Source organism: Centropristis striata, chromosome 9, assembly GCF_030273125.1.
Source record: "Centropristis striata isolate RG_2023a ecotype Rhode Island chromosome 9, C.striata_1.0, whole genome shotgun sequence".
Taxonomy (NCBI): Eukaryota; Metazoa; Chordata; class Actinopteri; order Perciformes; family Serranidae; genus Centropristis; species Centropristis striata.
The window spans coordinates 22,204,779-22,224,426 of NC_081525.1; the positions used below are offsets into that span (position 1 = coordinate 22,204,779).

Here is a 19,648-nt window from a genome sequence, read left to right on the forward strand (position 1 = left end):
AGAAAAAGACAAAAGGGCCTATTTCTATGTGCAGAATCACATTTTGCACGGCACCTTGATTAATGAAATAAGAGCCCAGATAAAGAGTATCACATTTATTCATTACAATAAAAGACCACTCAAAGACTAATGCTGGATTTAAATAAAACTGCAGCTGTTTCATTAACAGATTTACAGATTCAAAGCAGATGTGCAGAAAAGCCCCGCACACATTATCATATTTCCAGATGGAGGCCACATATGGATTCACAAAAATGTGAACTATTTGCTGCTGTCACCTTGTAAAATTTACACCTACACAATGGCTACAGCAGAAAGGCAAGAAATAATCATTCCAGTCTGCTGACTGGGTGAATTGTCTCTTGTTGATGCCTAATGGCCACAGCAGCCTTGTTTGTCACATAGCTCTTCCTCAAGTCTGACTGTCTATTGTTAAGTACAGTACGACACGTGTTGTTATTTCCCTCCTCTTAAAGGACTTAGCAAGGCCTTCACATCTTGCCCCACAGAAGGAGCCGTGACCTCACACTCACACCGCTTCTCTGAGAGGACAAACAATAAACATCCCCTGGTAGAGATTGAGGGGGAAAGCCCCCAGTCTCTTCCAAAAATCTTATCCAGAATCTGAGCACAGCTCCACCGCTGCCCCTAATAACCTTGACCTTGTTTACGTTTGCGTGCTGTAAATCGACAGCAGACATTACCAGCAAAAATATTTGACATTAAATATTCGTCCAAAGCTACCACCTTCATCTTTTTTGACAAATAAGATTAAATATATGTCTGATAAAACAGATTATCAGCTATCTAAATGTGATTTACACGCACACGCGCACACACGCACACACACACACACACACACACACACACACACACACACACACACACACACACAATAAACGTAAAACTGATGCCTCCATACAAATGGGACCAGTAAGTGTGAATATAAGCTATTTCAGTTATTCTTAATAGTCGTGTTTCCATCAATGATTTTTTAATGAAGAATCCTACAAGAAAAACTTGATGGAAACACCAAAATTTGATAAAACCTTCAAACATACAAATTACAATTTTAACACACTTGCGCTTGGGGTGTTTTTTGTCTTTCTTTCTTTTTTTAAATAGTTCATGTGCTTAACAGGAGATGGAAACATATTTCCGAATAAGTTCTGACGAAGTGAAAATTTAACTCCTGACTAAGGCCCCGTTCACACGAGGACAGTCTGAACAGAAGACGCAAAAGTGGCGTCGCGTCTTCACTTTTTATTCCTCGTTTAGACGAGCATTTTCGGGAGGAAATCTGCGCGCATACGGTGACGCAAAAGTGTGTGAAATTCGATTGTATACATTCCAGGCGGCATCACTTAAAGAGATAAGAGCATCTTTGGGCATGCAGAAGTTTTCACGCCACACATTTTCATCAGCTACTCCTTCCACAAAGTTCTCCACCATCCACTAGATCTCCCAGGTCTCGTTCACAGCTGTCTGGCTCACCTCCGACAAACTGCTGCATCCAAAATGTGATAGAGGTAATTAAAGATCGTTCTCTGTTCACTAATACTATCTCTACATATCCTGTACATTTGGTGGAAAGACTCCTGTAAGTTTATTAGAGCTGCCAGAGCAGCTTGAAGGTCCGACGCATGGAAATAATCCCACCTTTGTTTATTTTCCTGTACTGGAGCATGTATGTGACGTTAACACGTACGTGACGTGAGCAGATCTGAGCAGAGTTTTGCGTCTTGGCCGTGTAGACGGACACGCTACGGCGGAGCGTATTTAACTTTTCCACTTTGGAAGGTGGTTTCAGATTTTTGCGTCTTCAAGCGCTAAGCGCTTCTATTTTGTCGTTTTTACCCGCGAGCGTCCTCGTGTGAACGGGGCCTAATCAGCTGTTTCTGCTCTGACATGAAAAATTAGACCACAGCAATACATTACACTGCCATCTTCTGGTAAAAGTAAGTTTATGCAGCATTTTTTATCAGATCTAAACCAGTTGATGGAAACATCCTAATTCACATTTTCTTTAATGCAACATTTAAAAATTTCACTTCAAAATTGGATTCAACTTTAATGGAAACACTACTGCCTGTCACCAGGTGTGATCTCCTGCAAAATCAAATGAAAAGTTTTACAGTTATCTGTATGTTAGTCAGTCAAAAGAAAGCAGATTTTTATTTTTGACATGTTATTTTGTGGTTGTGGCTGATAATCGGTGCAAAGTCAGCAAAAAGAATAAGAATTGACCAAAGAAGAAAAAAAGTGATATAGCAAGGGCAAAAACACGAATGGACACAAATTCAATGAAAGATAACATAACTCTGCATATGCTTGCTGTGTAAATAGTCAACTCTTTGCTAACAAGTTAAAAGGTGATAATATGTCAATGATGTTGACAGTTTGTTTCTGCTGCCCCCAAGAGGCCAAATCAGTTTAAGCAGTTCCCAAATGCACTTTATGTATCTGCTGCATGACAAAATAAGATCAAATGAAGATACTGAGTGGATTAAACATGACATGAGTCACTACTGTGTATAGTCCACCGCTAACAGATTCTAGTATCTATGGTGGGAAACCCGCATTGCTTCTTTCCACTAATGCTGAGTTATCATTTTACTGTCCCAACCCATCCTCGTCCCTGCCATCTGCCCCAAGACATGCAGCTGAAGCATCCTGGAACAAACGCAGGGAGGGAGGGAAGGAAGAAGAGTAAGGGAGGGAGATGTAAAGATGCAGAGAGCACTGCAGAGTGGCCAGGAAGTGGCCCTATTGTTTTCAGGGTCACCTCGCTTTTCCTTTCAGAGTCTGTTCTCTCCCCTCAGGCCGTACTTCTTAAATAAACAAAACTCCTTGTCGCCACACAAACTGTATCTTGTCTGATTTCCTCCCTCGTCTGAAAAAGACTGAGGGAAGGGTTTACACTTTAGATTAGCAAAACAAGGCGTGGTGCCTGGCAGGCTAAACCACACGAGCAGTTATCAAACAAGATTATTTGAATACCCAGTGGAACTACACCAACAGAATGTGTATTTGCAAAAAAACAAGTTTGACTGCTTGCTTACAGTTTTACCAGTGAATACACACTGGTTGTTACTTTAATACATGACATATTGCTCATAAGTAATATTTTCTTCCTGGTTGGGCACTGCTGAGGTGACAGTATTACCTCTGACCAGGTCTGCTGCACCATTGGACAGAAAGGGTGCAACAGTAGGCGGGAGGAAGCACACCTTAGTTACAAAGTTACTCATTAACTTGTCCTTCTGGGAAGCAGCTGCAGAGCACACCTCGCTCAACCTTTGCACAACATTTCTCCATTTTACAGGCAAAGCAGGACAAAATGTAGTTCAGGCCAGTGTGAAATTTGACAGCGGACAGACTGCAGGTGAACTCGCTGAAGCCGGAGGGAACCACACAGAGAGGTGACCAGGTAAGACAAGACATAAACAGGTGGTCTTCTAAAAGTGGTAGCTTGGACAGTCTCGTTTACAGTCTGTGTGTATGTGTATTTAAAAGACCACATGACTTGCTTGTTGGCTTATATCTTATCTTGTAAACTGATAATGCAATAATGACCAAATAATGTGCTAAATGTCACCGTGGGCTTTGAAAATGCCCAAAAAACATAGATTCTTAGTAGGTTTACTCTGGGTTTTGAACAAAAATGACCGAATCATTGCCAGTAAAATGTATTTAACTGTAATTTGTAGCACTGCAACAACATATGTCATCTCGTGCTGTAGCTGTTTGTGAAGGCTGTTCCTCATGAGTGAGAAAAGACACATCCCCAAAGTGTTTTCATTTCACCTGCACCTGTTGCATGATGGCCATTTGCTGTTTTCACCCAAAACAGCAACGCACCATTAGCAGCTCACTGTCACTGCATGTTTTCATTGTCTTTTCACTCTCTAAGCAGCACGCATTGACATCATAATTTATTTAGGAGAGGAGCCAGGAGCTAAAGAGGTCTTTACACCTCAAATACCATGTAGTTGGTTGTTTGTAGTTGGTTTTGTATCTCTGCAGTGTCTCTGTTGACACTGCCATTATTTCAGGACTGAAAGGGAAAAAACAAACATGCATTTGCAGACACTTTACTTAAACTATCGTGACCTTGCATCAATTCATCTTAAAGTGGGAGAAAAAACACATGTACAATAGTTTAATCGTAATTCAAAGGCATATTTTTCGTCCCAACATATTTCACACAGGCTCCGAGAGCTTGATTAACATGCGAGTTAAATAATCAGGCTCATAAACAATGTCTCTGCCAGCTGGTTTTTAACTCACTGCCCTATCAGACGTTATCCCATTATCCTTGACAAACAATGGCACAGCCTGACTCCTCCACACGGTTTCAAAGCGAGACAGAAATACTTGGCAGCGGGATAAGAGAGAGAGGGAGGCTTGTTACATGTTGCTCTGTGTTTTGTTGGGTCGAGGGTCAACAGAAGGACGTCCCTTTGATTTTCTCTAGTGTATGAATATCCATGATTATCTGAGCCAAGGAGAAAAAACATTTGCTTTGTAAAGTATGATTTGTTATGCGAAGCAAAAGTGTTTTGTGTGAGCGTTATTTTTTTATGTAACTCCATTATTTCCAGCTTGTTTTTACACAAGTTCAGTGGTAGAAGAGGACCTTGGATCCTTTAATTAAGTGCTGATATAACATATACCAACCCAATATACCTAATACTAAAAGTATTGATCATTTTGGCTGATATTACTATTATGTATAACAATTATGAGATCATTTTACTGTTGAAGCTGTTTAAGGTGGATTTAAAAAAAAACAACTTAATATACAGTTCTGTAGTTTAGTCAAGTAATTCCCAAATTAGGGGATGGGCCTCCTGGGTTGCTGCAAACTTTTTGAAAACAAATTCAATATTTTAAGACCTCAACAGTGAAGAGAGCATATTAGAGCTTAGCCTTATGTTGAGCATCTACTTAACAATATTTATAGAGATATTTGTGAGGATAATTTAATCTATATAAACTATAGAACAATGATATGCAAAATGTCATAAAATAATTAAATGTATGGCAATGCAATGAACTGTGCTTCACATGACATAAAATTGTGTTAGCTGAAATTTCAGTTTTTGATTTTAATTGAATTTTGCAACATTGTGTAAAACAGTGGGCTACAGTTAATTCTCCACATAAGGACACATAGCTTACATGAGAGTATACATCTTTCATCTACAGTTCATTAAATCTGTGAACTCCAGCTGAGCAGTCACTAAATTAACAGTCTCCTCCTCTCCTTCATGATGCATATTGGCAGATGCTGCAGCTCTGCACTAAAACATTAATATCCACATCAGGAATAACAGAGGGCCTTGTCAGAAACCTCACTGGCCAACTGTCTTTAGCTGAGCATCATCTGGACTGTTTTGTTTACTTCTTTAATCCTGTTACCTTTGTGAGAGCTAGTGGCCTGTGGAGAACCATTCGAAAACATTACAAAGAAAGAAAGAGCTGGACTGAATCGTGACCGAAGATCAAAACATATTTACGTGTGACTAGGCATTACCTCAAACCTAATACCTACCATATTTAAAAGTATGACTTTGAAGGACTTTTTTTTTTTTTTTTTAAGATATTTTTTGGCCATTTTTCAAGACTTTATTTGATAGTGTGAGAGAGAGTGAAAGGGGGAGACAGAGGGGAAGACATGCGGGAAAGGGCTCCGAGTCGGACTCAAACCCAGGCCGCCCGCTTGCGAGGTCAAAGCCTCTATGCTACCGGGGCGCCCCCCTTTTAAAGACTTCCACAAATTCCACAAATCCACAAATCAAGATCTCCAACCTCAATGACAGAATAGGTTGCTTGTCAGTACCGCCCATAACGAAACATATGAATAGTGCACATGCCATGATACATAGATGTATGGTTTGCAGTTGTAGAAAACAGGCTGCAGTTTGGTTGAATTTAGGCTACAAAACTACTGATCTAGGTTTAGGGCAAAAAACTTCCTGGCGTTATAAAAGACAGTTAATTAGTAATTAGTAAAATTAAATACATGTACATAAATGCCGGAAGTGAAGTAGTTGCGAGGATGTGACTAAGTTGTGTGACATAGTTATGTAAAAACATGATGCACAAAACATGAGGCACTGAAGTTCGGTGATGTTTAAATTACATCGTTTACTTTTGTTTTCAAATGGGACACAAACTCCTGGGGGAAAACTCGACATTTGTTCAACCAATCCACCCGCCCTCCTTCCTAAGCGTCAATTCCGCCATTTAAGCTCCGCATCGCCATCATTCATTATTATTACGGCCGCTAGAGGGCGACTGAGGACAATCAAAAAAGTCAATATGGGTCATATTTTGTTGCCTGTACAAACGACCTATGGAGTTGGGGAGACCACTGTCATCCACATGAACCCTAAAGAAGACCATTACAAGATGGCTTATGGGGCAGTAAAAGAAGAAAATGGTGAAATATTGGACGCTTAAATTATCTGAGCTGTTTATAAGTAAAATCAGTTATTGGTGACTGATACTGCTAACAACTCAAACAACTGAAAAGTGAAAAGAAGCCCAAAATCCCTCAAACTATAGCTGTCAAATAAATGTAGCGTAGTAAAAAGTACAATATTTGCCTCAGAAATGTAATGAAATAGAAGTACAATATAAAGCTGCAAAAAGAAGGAGCACTGAAAAAGTTGACATCTCAACCAGCATGATCAAATTTCAAAACCATAAAAACTGCTTACAGTTAATTTGTCTGTTCAAAGGAATATCATCACACTCCACGAGCAAAATCTAATTTTGATGTTTAATTCAGTTTGATGACAGAAAGAACATTTTACCCCCCGTGGCCTTCATTAGTGTCTATAAACTGACACTCTGCTCATTATTTGGGGCACTGAAACAAAGAATGATGAAGAAAAACTGACTCCTCGCTCCGAGAATGATATTCAAACACAGCAGACAAAGATGCAAATGTAGCTGCTTACACATGCATGTTCATAGACAAACACTAACTCCTGTTCACAGCAGCCTCTCACAAACACTACAACATCTGACACACATAGATTTCTCGCTCCCAGGCTTCTCTCCTGTAACTCCCCCGGCCCTGTGCTGCTCGGTGTGTATATTTTGTTGTGCTTTGCCTGTGTGAGGACAGAACAGGAAGAGATAAAGGCAGCAGTGTCGGTGTGTTTACAGCCAACACTGCTGAAGAGAATAGCTGTGGAAGACTAAAAGGAAGAGGCCTAATGGCTGGTGCTAAGCCTCCGGATCCCTCTTGCTGTGAAAAATCACCTCAGAGCCAAGAAAGAGAGAGAGAGAGAGATAGAGAGAGAGAGAGAGAGAGAGAGAGAGAGAGAGAGAGAGAGAGAGAGAGAGAGAGAGAGAGACATCTTAATCTGGACTATAACAGAATGGAAAGAATGGAGCAAGGAGGAAGATGTAGAGGAGATTCTAAATTACTTGTTTTGATGAAGGCTTATGTATATTGTGTTAATAAGTGAGCTTTAAAAGGTGCCAGTTGGCTGACTTTGTTACCTTTGTACTGAGCTAGTTTCACCTTTTCCAGTATCAATCTTTTGAGGTAACTAACAGCAAGAGAAATAAGCTTATTTACAAAAATTTTGAACTACGGAACTAACAGACTCAAGCCCATACCTTTATTAGGTTCTATTCATTGCAAACCAGCTTAGCAAATGTACAAACCAAAACAAGACACATGCACGTTCCTACCCAACAGACTAACAAATTACCTTTTAGTGGGTGTAATATTTAGCCAATGATTGTTTTAAAATGTTCATCTTAAAAACAATATATGAAAAACATAAAATGTTGATGTTCCAACATGAAAAAACAAAAACAGGAGAGGCAGGGGGGATATGTAATATGTCCTAAAAAAAAAAAAGCAAGATGTGACATCTTAAAGTAAACAATACAGATCAAAAAGGTCAAAAATAGAGACAACAGCAAAGACATGTTGATGGTAAACTACAGTACAGTGGATGGCATGGATGAGAACAGTCTGACTGCATCCTCACTGGTCTACTGAAAACACAGGAAGCCAACCTGTAGATTCCTGCATGCAAATATCTGTCAAATTTACAAATAGCTGTACACAGAGGTCATCTCTCTTTCAAACAAACAGTACTGTACTAAGGATGATGGGTTTTGGCTGTAGACCACAGAACATGCTTAGATGCTTGAATCCATCATACGATTTGATGAGGATTATAAAATGTTTTAAACTGAAAACAACGAAAACATTTGAATGCCATGCCCTCAGGCAATTTTAACAGAAGTAAAACATAATTTATGTATCCACCCCGTGATTAGGATCTGCTCTACAATTCAATGGATTCTTTCTTGGCTCATGCTCCAACCTTCCACCAAGTTTCATCTACAGTGGGCCAGTAGTTGTTCTGTATTTCTGCCATTAAACTAACAAACAAACCAATATGACTGAGAAAACATGACCTCCTTGGTCCTTGGTTGGTTTCTAATACAATTTTTCAATTTTTCATTAACGGAACAGTTACTGGAAGGGCGCTTAATCACTTTCTTGCAAAGAGTTACATTTGAAAATCAACACCACTCTCATGTCTGTACTGTAAAATATAGCTACAGCCATTAGCCAGTTAGCTTAGCTCAGCACAAAGATTGGAAACAGGGATACAGCTAGTCTCTTTATCCAAAGACACCAAGGTACCTTTAAATCTCACTGAATACTTGATTCATTTGTACAAAAAATAAGTTAAACACTGTTTTATGGAGGGTTAAGTGTCCCAAATGTTGATTTGTAAGTTTTACAAATGCTGGTTGGGTGTTTTGTTATCTCTTCACAGAGCCAGGCTAGCTGTTTCCCCCTGTTTCCAGTCTTTGTGCTAAGCTAAACTAAGCTAACCGGGTTGTTGGCTCCAGTGTAGCATAGTCATGCTTCCTGTCTGCATTAACTTTATAAGCTATGTTGTCGTAAACAAAATGTCCGGTAGGTTTTTATTGTCCTTTGAGAGTGATTAAGTATGTGGCTCCTGTATCGTAGGAAGCAGCGAACGATACATAGTCAGATTCTTTCACACACCACAAACACACACAAATTAGTGATCTCTAGACCTGCGGAGGAAGGTCCTACAGTATGTGGGACTTCCTGTTTGCGACACACTTTTTCCTGTTGTGGATGATATCCTCCTGAGCTCATGACAACTTGTACTCAATTATGACTTCTGGATTTTGGATGCGGGCAGCGTCTTCTTTTTATGATGACACTCTCACTCTTCAAACATACTGAGTGAAATATTTAGGTCATTTGATTTTTCATGTTCTTTGTGTGTGGTTTGGCTATAAAATATGCATTTCCTGGCACAAAGAGTTTAAAAGAATTCAAAGCCACAATGCACGTGGGATAAAGGGGCATTGTAGTTTACTGATACTCTACATAACTGCAAAAGCTGATATTTTTTCTTCTTGCAAGATGCCTTTGTAGGCAAGTATGTGTGATTCATGCTGATTTTTCACACTTTCTCTAGAGCCTCACTTGACTGCAACAAGAGGACACTGGATCACATTTCAACTTGAACACAGGATGATAACACTGCCACCACCTTTCACTTGTTACTGAACTTAGCCATCCCCTGTCACTCAACCTTGCCACCTAGTGGAGCTTTGAAGGTCTAACTCCCTCCTGCTCAACAGAAAACTTCCAGACAACTACCTCCCTCATCTGGGGAGATGCCTGCCCTGCAACATTTCTTTTAGATCCACTCTGTTATGTACCTGCTGGAGACAACACAACGCTAAGAGGCTTTGATCACCAAACATTGCTTGGTGAAGGAGAACACCTCCTTTCCAGCTTCGGTTTGCTCTCAGTTAGCAGGTAACAAAAACTGCTCCTTGACTGACATATGTTCAATATGCCCCCATGATCCTTGGTTTCATGTGAGAGTTGATGGTGCCTCAAAGCAAGAGCCTCCAAGAAGAACGAATTGAGCCACACAGGACACGTCACTTCTCAAAAGAGGCTGCACAAATAAGAGCAGAGCCAGATGGAGCAGTTACCAAATGGCTCGCTCTCTACAGCTTCACCATCAGCCACACAAAATGGTAAGAATTCACTACAGAAACAATTAATTTATCCTGAGAAAATGTACTTGAAGTCTTGCTAGATTTAATCTAAATTTATTTTATAAATAATCTCTGGTAATGGGCAAAAAAATGCACTGGTCAATTTTAAGGTTTTGGGCTATTTTTCTCGCATAATGTATTCTTTCAGAATAGTGGAAAGAAAAACAAACATTTAGGTGTATATTTTAATGGAGCGATGCCTGCGAGCTAGTCCCACCACAACCCCAGCATCCACCTGGAGGCTCCGACTGGGGGATTTATTGCATCACTCCTCATGTAACTGCTGAGGAGTGATAAGTCGGAGCCTAGACGCCAAATCTAATCTATGTTTATTGTCCAATAAACACATTTTGCATCACGTGAGCTGTCTGACTGAACTATATTTGATCCATTTCTCCTAAATTGACTAAAGGTTAGCGTTCTATTCATAGAGGTTCTATTGCAGCTTGTAGTACCTCGTCATCACAGGCATCGTTAGAAAGCTCCCACTCTCCTGCACAATACTGTGTGTTTTACATGTTCTGTATTGTTGTTGCTATGAATTAGATTCAAATAGCCATTTCCATTCAGACTGTATGAAATCTTTAAAGGCCATTTTCTCAAAGAGTTTTTTCTTATGCTCTGAGCCATGAATCTCAACTTCAGCTACACTTACACTTACAGACACCAAACTCACCAGTTTTAAATATCCCATTGTCCTTCTGTAAAAAAAAAAGAAAAGAAAAAAAAGAATCTGATATATCATTAGCTTTATCAAAAGTTCAGATTTATGTCCTGGAAATATATGCAAATTAGCACACATTTCATGAGTTCACAGCTCATTTGCATATTGAAACATTAAAAGGTCAAAACATTTGTAATGCAAAAAAATATTAATGTAAATAACGAACTGGGGACATTTCATGGTGATATCTATAAGTAAAAAAAAAAAATCAGCTGTAGACTCTCACGTAAAATGAATGATAGAGGATTTGGTTAATCTGGTTTGGGGTGGGACTGGAACAAGATTTGGTTATTTAGGTGCTGTGCACAATCAATAGGATTTGTCTTCCTTTCTTGAATTGCAGGCACTTTAAGCGGAGCAGCCAAATCTAAATCTCACAACTGGGAGTTCCTGGTGGCTGTTTTGGTCACAGCCATCTCCATCTCCATTCTCATGGCCCTTCTGGCTAAATGCCAGGTGGTCCGGCGTTACCTGGCCAGCTACAGGCACACACGGCTGAGGGAGACAGACACCATCAGCAGCTGTGACCCAACAGGTTGGTTGTTGTTGTTTTTTTTGTTTGTTTTGTTTTCACCTATAACACATTCCTTAAAGGTTCCATATTGTATATTACCAAAATGCTGAATCCACAGAGAAATCCACAGAGATCATATTAAAAACCATATGTCTTGAAACAAGCTTCTGTAAGGTTGTGATGTCACATACACTACATATACAGTATGTCCAGAAAGTGCACCTACAGTGCCATTACAGTCATTCACCAGCTGCAATGATTGTGCAGAGACACACAGAGCAAAATACAAAAGACCCGGACACACTGACCAAACACAGAATGGGCTATTTTGGGAAGGAGGCTTAAAGAGACAGGTGCTAAAATGGACCGTTTCAGACATTTTCTTTGTGCATTCAGTAAAAGTGCAGCTATATTTGACACAACAGCAGTTTTTCGTAGAGTTCGTGAAAGTTTTCAAATTTAAATCTGGGAAAAATATTAGAATGCAGAAGAAATATCATTTAAAAAGCTTTAAGTACTTTTTTATTACCTTGAAAAATGCTAATTTTTCAATACAATTTTAGAAGCTGATGTTGCATTGCCACATTGTTATGCTGCTCCCAAATTTTTTAAAAAGTCATGAAAACCCACAAAAATATCAGCAAGACTGTGGCCAATATCAAGGAGAAAGATACATTATACTATATATGTAAAAAAAATGTATAAAAAAAAAAAAGAATGCACAAGAGACAATATAATGACAATTTTTATTACAAGTCTTCTCCCATGAGCTTCATACAGAACAGTGTATTTGTAAGAAAAACACTACAATCTATCATTGTCAGAAACTAATGAGAACATTTCAATAAGATGGGAAAATATGACTAATTTCTTGACGACACACTCTGCTCGTGTACTGATAAAGAAATAATCATTAGAAGCTCATTTGGGAGTAAAATTTCAGTCAAACTTCAGTTCATTAATCTTTGTTAAAGCAGCTACAGGCTGGACATCAAAGGGACATAAGAGCTTTCAATCTTTTTGATTTTTCTAAACACTGTCAGTTGGAATGATATATAGGATTTACCTATATGTAATGCAGTACAACTCTTTGTTTCCATCACTGCTTCCAGGCCTGGATGTGGGATTTTCCATGCAGGGGGGACGTGGAATGAACCCTCACTGCATCAATCCTGTGAGCGAGGAAGATGATGATGGCTTCATTGAGGACAACTACATTCCAGCCAGTGAGCGAGCGAGGGCTGAGAGAGCCGCGGAGAACATGGTGGACATGGAGGACTTGGAGGACTTGGAGGACATGGAGGAAGAGATGGATGAAATTGAATTTACCATCACTTAGCAGGACTGTCTCTACACCTCCCTGACTGTAGAAGACCCTGAAAAAACCAATTCCACTCCCACATCTACTTCATTTTGGAGAATGGCTTAATGCAAGGTGCATTATTATGGAAGTAGCTCTGAATGCACTGAAAATCCATAAAATTGCCCATAAAAATATGTTTTGTCTGTAAGTATATTGGCAACAATAGCATTAATTGTGATAATACGTGCCTTCATTATAAGATAATCAAAAGAATCAACAAATCATCATGAATGGAATAGCAAAAGTTATTGTTAATGTTAAAAAAGAGACCTAAGGGTCTTATGTAAATAACCAATCATATTTGTATCTGAGCTGACTGGTTGATTGATCAGTAGGGCTGCAACTAATGATGATTTTAAGTATAGATTAGTCTGCCAATATTTTCTTGATTAATCCATTAATCGTTTGGTCTATAAATTCTCAGAAAGTTGTGAAAAATGTTCATTCCTGCTTCTTAAGTGTTTCAGTGTGATGTATTTAAATGTCTTCTTATATCAGTCCGAAGATATTCAGTTTAATATAATATGGATAAATGCAGGAAATATTCATGTTTGAAAGGCTGACAATAGCATTTTCTAGCAATTTTTGCATGAAAATTTTAACATTACTGATTAGCAATGATCAAAATGGTTGGTAATTATTCTTAAGTCGACTGAAAAATCGATTAGTTGACTAATCATCGCAGCTCTATTTGGCAGCACAGGTTATGCAGTAACATCATGTGTTGGATATAAGAAGAAATGTTTCACTATGCACTGCCATGTTTTATCAGTGGCACATAAGCAAACGTGTTGATACAGAATGCATGAGTGTATATAATGTGATTAAAGCCGACTCAACACATTTTTAAGAGTCTCTGAGTGCAACTGAGCAACAAAAGGACACTGAGGCTCTGCAAAGTGGTGAGCATATCTCCTTTTTGAGGGAGAGCTCTCTGTCAGATCAACAGCTTTACCAGTAATTTCAATGCATGTGTTCTTACACCACATCTGTAGCCCTATATTGTGTTTTTTTGTTTTTTGTTAAGCATCTCAGGCCTACAACATGCCTAACTTAAAAAGAAAAAAAAGTACCACTTCCTAGGCCTGCTATTTTATAAATGTAGGCCGTCTTAATTATAGTAAAAGGATTAGCCTACTTGTAATAAGTTACCTTCCACTTGGCTGCTATTTTTAGAGTAGTAACAGGCTGGGCTTTAAATGAATCTTGTAGTCTACTTAATTCGCACTGTATAGGCTACTCATCATCATCAAGGTTTGGTCAGAAAAATTATGAACTTCAATAAAAATACAGAAACAGTGGCACTGGATTTAAAAAAAATATCCAAATCTATTTTGACTCCAAACTTCTGAGGTCTGGTTTCTCCGTGGTTTGGGGTTGATTGGCGTTTGCCTCATTGGTTTACAGGCTGTAAAGTAAAGTCACACTCACCTTTCGTTTTAAACTTTACAACACTGGTCTGAACAACAGTGATTAAGCCTGACACCGTGTCTTGAACAGAGGCCTGGAGCGTTTGGGATCTACTGAGACTCATCCAGCTGATGAGAGCGGGCTGACAGGTCTGTGTGAGGCTGTCAGGCGAGGAGCCTACCCGGAAACACGGCGCGTCAAGTCCACACAGACGAGCCGGAGAGAACCCGGAACAACAGCAAATCTGCCATCAAAATAAAAGTGCAGAATTAAATTGTTCGCTTTTGTGGGTGTGCATAAATCCATATTAGCACTTTATTATAAGGTCCACTTTCCATTTTCCGCAACTTTATAGGCCAATATAAATATAAATATTCTAACTGTTATACTTTTACTCCACTTGGCCTTTTATTTGATAAAAGTAACAAAAGTGGCAAATGAATAACAAAACAGAACAACATAAAAGTAGGCTACTACATTACAAGTACATATTCTGAAAAAGTAGGCTACAAATGTGTTACCAGTACAATGTACGTACCAAAAAGTGAAGCATTTACCTAGAGAAGGTTTGGATTAGATGTACCATAATTATTTATTTGTATTACTGACAAAGTAAAATGGATTTTTTTAGTTATTTTTGCTTAACTAATTTGCATTACTTGGGTAGTTTAATATATAATAATGGACCATATTTTTACGGGATTATTTTAAGTTTTTATTTTTATTTAATTTTAAATTGTTTATAATTTAAAAAAAAATGAAATGTAGACAGGTTACTTTTGTTCTCAAATAATTGTAGACTAGAGAAGTAAAAACCACAATATTCCCTCTGAAATATAGTAGATTAGAGTATATAGTTAAGTAAAAGCATCAATCAATATAAAACATACTTAATTACTCCAGCATTCTATTTTTTATTTAGAAATACAAAACTATTAGCGATAAAATTAGGTGAAGGTAATTTTTAACTGCTTAATTTACAGTGTATTTTTAATCTATATCTATGCAACATTTGTTCACAAACTTGTCCTATGTTTTGAATGTAAAAGTAAGCTGTGTAATAATAATAAATGTAATGGAGTAAAAAAAAAAACTTTTTATTGATTCCAAAATAAATGAATAAATAGGCCTAAATAAATCTTTGCGTAGCTAAACATTAAAACTATAAAAATAACAATACAAATACAAAATAAAATTAGAATAAAATTAAAATTTGAGAGAATAAATAAAATAAACACCAGGGATGAATATCATGTAAAAACAAATCATTAAAAATAAAAAACGAACTAAACTTTACTCCAAATTAAAAGTCATGTATATACGGTACTTGAGTTAGTGTACGCAGTTACTTTACGCCATTGTTAATCTTGTGTGAATTAAAATAAAATAAAATAAAATGAAATGTCCTCACTAACCGGCCGGAAGTTGTATTGCCGTTGCTAGGAGCTAGCTTGATGCTCCGCTCCGGAAAAGCAGCGAGTTGCAGTGAAACGCAGCGACTGAAGAGAGTGGAGGAGAGGAGGAAGGAGGATGATGGGAGTGAATATTACCCCCTTTAACTGACCCACATATCACAGTAGACCCACTTATTATCTAGGATAGTTCTTGTTCTTTTGGATTTTTCTCCACCAAGATGTCGGCGTCGGCGATATTTATCCTCGACCTGAAGGGAAAGGTAAGTTTGTGGCGACTTGTTGTTGGAGAAGTTGACATCACGGTTATTAACGAAGCACCTGCTACACAAAACAGAGTACGATATCTTATTTAAATTATAGAAATTCTAGGTTATTTTCATTGTTATTGGTGTACTATTGCAACTGTACAGCATACTTAACATTTCCTGGCATAGACAGGCTAACTTACTATCACTGTACGAACCCTTATGTTAAGACAGAAAGCAGTCAGGAAGAACTGGCCAAACTCGTTTCAGTAATGTTGAGTATAAACAGAGGGCTTGTTCTTGTGCAACCATGCATTTATTATACGTGATGTGTCCTATTTCAAAGTTTAAAACTTTACTTTTTGCTTCCCCAAACGGTTATCCCTTTCAAATTAGATAGTGGTTTATTTAATGTGACACATTTTTTCCCGTTGTTGCCTAAATCATCCCCTCATGACGCCGGCCACTTATGGTAAAATCGCCTACACCCTCAGTTGATCAGATCATGTGGTTTTACCCCTTTAACATCATGACTTCTTTGAGAATTTGCCACATTCATAGTCATCAGAGAAGAACCCAGCGAAGAAGAGCTAGAGGGAGATTGTTTAGTTATCAGTTTAGTTTATCAGTGTTTTATTGTTGACACTAATATTGGTAACACTTTACTCTAAGGTGTCTACATAAGAGTGACATGAGCATGTCATAAACATGACATTGGGTGTGTCATCAACATTAATGACACTTTGAAGTAACATTAATGCTCATGATACTTGTCATGTCATGTTTCTGACAGGATTGTGTGACTCTTATGTAGACGCCTTCAAAATAAAGTGTTACCAAATCTTGCTTAAGTCACAAAGGCATGTTCAAAAAATTGCCTAAGTCAGAAGTCTTTTGCGTTTCCTGCAAAACTTGAAAAAATTAGTTAGGCGATTATTTTAACAGTGTGACGTATTGCTAAAATTCTGTCCGGACATGAGGTTTACATGCATTATACATGCATTTTTGAAAGATGAGAATATATTTTAGGTGCTTGCAGGGCTATAGTGTCAACAGCTGCAACAATTAGTCAATTAGGAATTTAATCAATTAACCAGCAAGAGTTTTGATAAGTCCTTTACTGGTTTTTTTTAAAGCTGAAATGTGATATTATCTAGTTCTAGATCCTCATATGTGAGAATTTTCTATGTCATTTAGGGCTGCAACTAGGGATGTTGTCATCAAATGATCAACTAGTCTAATAAATAAATGGTAAAATGGTAATACTTTTTTCCCCAGGGCAGGATGTGATTCAGGGTCTATAAGTTGCTTGATTTGTCCAAAAGAACAATCCAACGTCCAATGGTGCTTAGTTAGCTATAAGAAGACTACAAAAACAGCAAAAATATTTACATTATCAATAGTAGAAGTCGTGATTTCTTTTGCATTTTTGCATAAAAATTCAAAATTTTATAGAAATTGTAGTCGATTGATGTTGTGGTTCAGCTTTAAAAGTAATTTATTTCGTTTTTGGACTATTGGTCAGACAAAACAATCACATTAAAAGTGTTATTTTGGACTTCCAATCTTCAATCATTTATTGCTCAAACGAATGATTCAGAAAGTAACTGGCAATTTAATTGATGGTGAAAATATGCCTAATCCTCTTTTACATCCCTATAGCATCTGAAAAACACTGTTTTACACTACTTCTTACTTCATCAGGTTTTACATCTAAACCTCACAGGGTTAATTTATTTGAGGTTTAGAAGAGGAATTGCTGAAGAAGCCTTATATGCTTGACAATGCCCATCAGGGAAAAGGATCAGTCCCTCATAGCCTGGATATCTGATTGTACAGATTAAAGGTTTTCTCTTTCCCTATCTGTCTATCTCTGCCCTGGGGCACTCAGCAGCTCTTCACCTTCAGTCCTCTCCCTCCCTCTGTCCGGACCAGATGAGGTCCTCTGTCCTCTTTTACTGTTGCATTGTAGCAGCCCAATTAAAAATCCACTGAACTAGAAAGCAGAACAGGGTTAAAACATCCAAAATGACACCAGAGATGAACAAATATCAACCAAAACCAATCATGTACAGTACAAGTAGAAAGGTCACTCCAGTACACACGTTTCTAGACACAGTAGAAAACACAGAGCTACTGCAGAAGCTAGTTTCCACCTCTGCCCTTTATCCCTCCACCCTCAGGCCCCCTCCCCTCCAAGTTGTAGCTCCTGGGCACTAGACTGCATACTGCTGGCTGCTGGGACCTGCTATGTAGACTGAAATGTCAGCCTATTGAAATCAGCATGGCATCATTTGTTCCCAGTGAAGTTTTTGGTTGTAACGAGTAGCAGCACATTTCAGCTGCTCGAAGCATACAGGCGTAAAGTTGACCATTTTAGACATACAGCAGTGGTTCCAAAGGAGCTACAGCTCTTAGTTTTGTATTTTGAGTTTATTTATTTACCAGGGACAATGCTCATTCATCTACATTTGCTCATAAATGTGCCAGAATTATTTGATTTCTACCAATTGAATCAGATTATTGATTTTTAACCCCTCCCGCCCTTTGAATGGCCACCACTTTGGTCCAGACTGAAATATCTCAACAGTTGTTTATTGGCTTACCATAACAGTTTTTACAGTTGTTGTGATGCCCAGAAGATAAACCCTTATGTTTTTGCTGATCCTTTGACTTTTGCTTTAGCTTCATCATCAGGTCAAATGTGTAATTTGTCTAATACTTTGGTTAATGACTTAGTACCTGCAAAACTAATGGCATTCCCGTCAGCCTTATCAGTTTGTGTTTTAGCACAGTTTGTTGCCTGTCATGATAGCCACATTATGTTAGATGATATATTGTCCCAATATTAACACTGATATAATAATGCAAGGGCATAATAATCACCCTTTCAAAGAGCATCAACTTTAATTGCCTGAGCCCCACCTACAGTGAAACTCTCACAGAGAGGAAACGAGAGGACAGAAGCTGTGTGACCACAAATGACAACAAAGCATGACAGCATGTTCTTTTTTCTCATTTTGTGTAGGCGAGGTGACAAAATATTTAGGCACTCCCTCACTCTTCTAATAGAAGTGAATTCATGCTGCTTTTTGGCTAAAATGCCAATTTAAACACACATAATCTCGTAAGACATATGGACATGATCATTAAAACTTTTGCTGAGTTCGATAAGTCCATATTGTGTTTATTGTGACAGGCCTAGTTGCTTTGTTTTTAAAAACTACTGGCCTGATTTTCTGGAGACTTGGTGGAAGAACCCATTTATTCCAAGCACATCCAATAATCATGTTTTACTTTTGTTAATATTGCACTCTTGGTTCTCCTGAGTAAATGTTACCATACCAAGATGCTAAACTAAGCTGGTGAACATTGTAAACATTATATAAGCATAAAATCAGCTTGTTAGCATTGTCACTGCGATCTCAATGCACCGCTGTGCCTCACAGCCTCACAGAGCTGCCAGCATCCGTGTTGACTCTTAGTTTTGTTCAGCTGGCAGTCTTGCAACAATGAACCTCTAGCTGTTTAGAAAAAGAGGCACTGTGAGCATGCACAGTGATAAATGGTTGCAATTGATGGACCAACTCAGTGATGTCTTTTTGCAGCCATCAATGTGCTGCTATTTCATCTAAGAGTAACTCCTAACAGCCCCGTCACTCTAAAATATCATTATTCTGATATTTTGTTTCTCAGAGTGATAACTGAGTTGTGTTTAAAGATTTCTGCTGTGATTGTTTTTCAAACTCAGTGATACAAACTGACAATTATAGATTTGTGGAGTTTTCTCAGTTCCTCTTTGCCTTCCAGTAATACACTTCACTGAAGGGTTTTTCAGGGTTGCCATTTCCCTTTTGAGGTCAGCAGCAGCGAACG

The 19,648-nt window shown here is 38.3% G+C and overlaps 2 protein-coding genes across 2 annotated transcripts in view; both read left to right on the forward strand.

The window, feature by feature from the left end:
* The first annotated feature begins 3,292 nt into the window (after nt 1-3,292).
* On the forward strand, nt 3,293-13,545 carry c9h1orf210 (chromosome 9 C1orf210 homolog). Its single transcript, XM_059341963.1, has 4 exons — nt 3,293-3,430; nt 9,507-10,080; nt 11,169-11,360; nt 12,452-13,545. The coding sequence occupies exons 2-4, from the start codon at nt 10,023-10,025 to the stop codon at nt 12,676-12,678; spliced, it is 477 nt and encodes a 158-aa protein (XP_059197946.1). The 5' UTR covers nt 3,293-3,430; nt 9,507-10,022; the 3' UTR covers nt 12,679-13,545.
* Nucleotides 13,546-15,585: 2,040 nt separating this feature from the next.
* Nucleotides 15,586-19,648, forward strand: part of ap1m3 (adaptor related protein complex 1 subunit mu 3) — a 37,600-nt gene continuing 33,537 nt past the window's right edge. Inside the window, exon 1 of the mRNA XM_059341679.1 lies at nt 15,586-15,787. Within this exon, the coding sequence (XP_059197662.1) occupies nt 15,746-15,787 (42 nt within the window). The 5' untranslated portion in view covers nt 15,586-15,745. The remainder of the gene's footprint in view (nt 15,788-19,648) is intronic.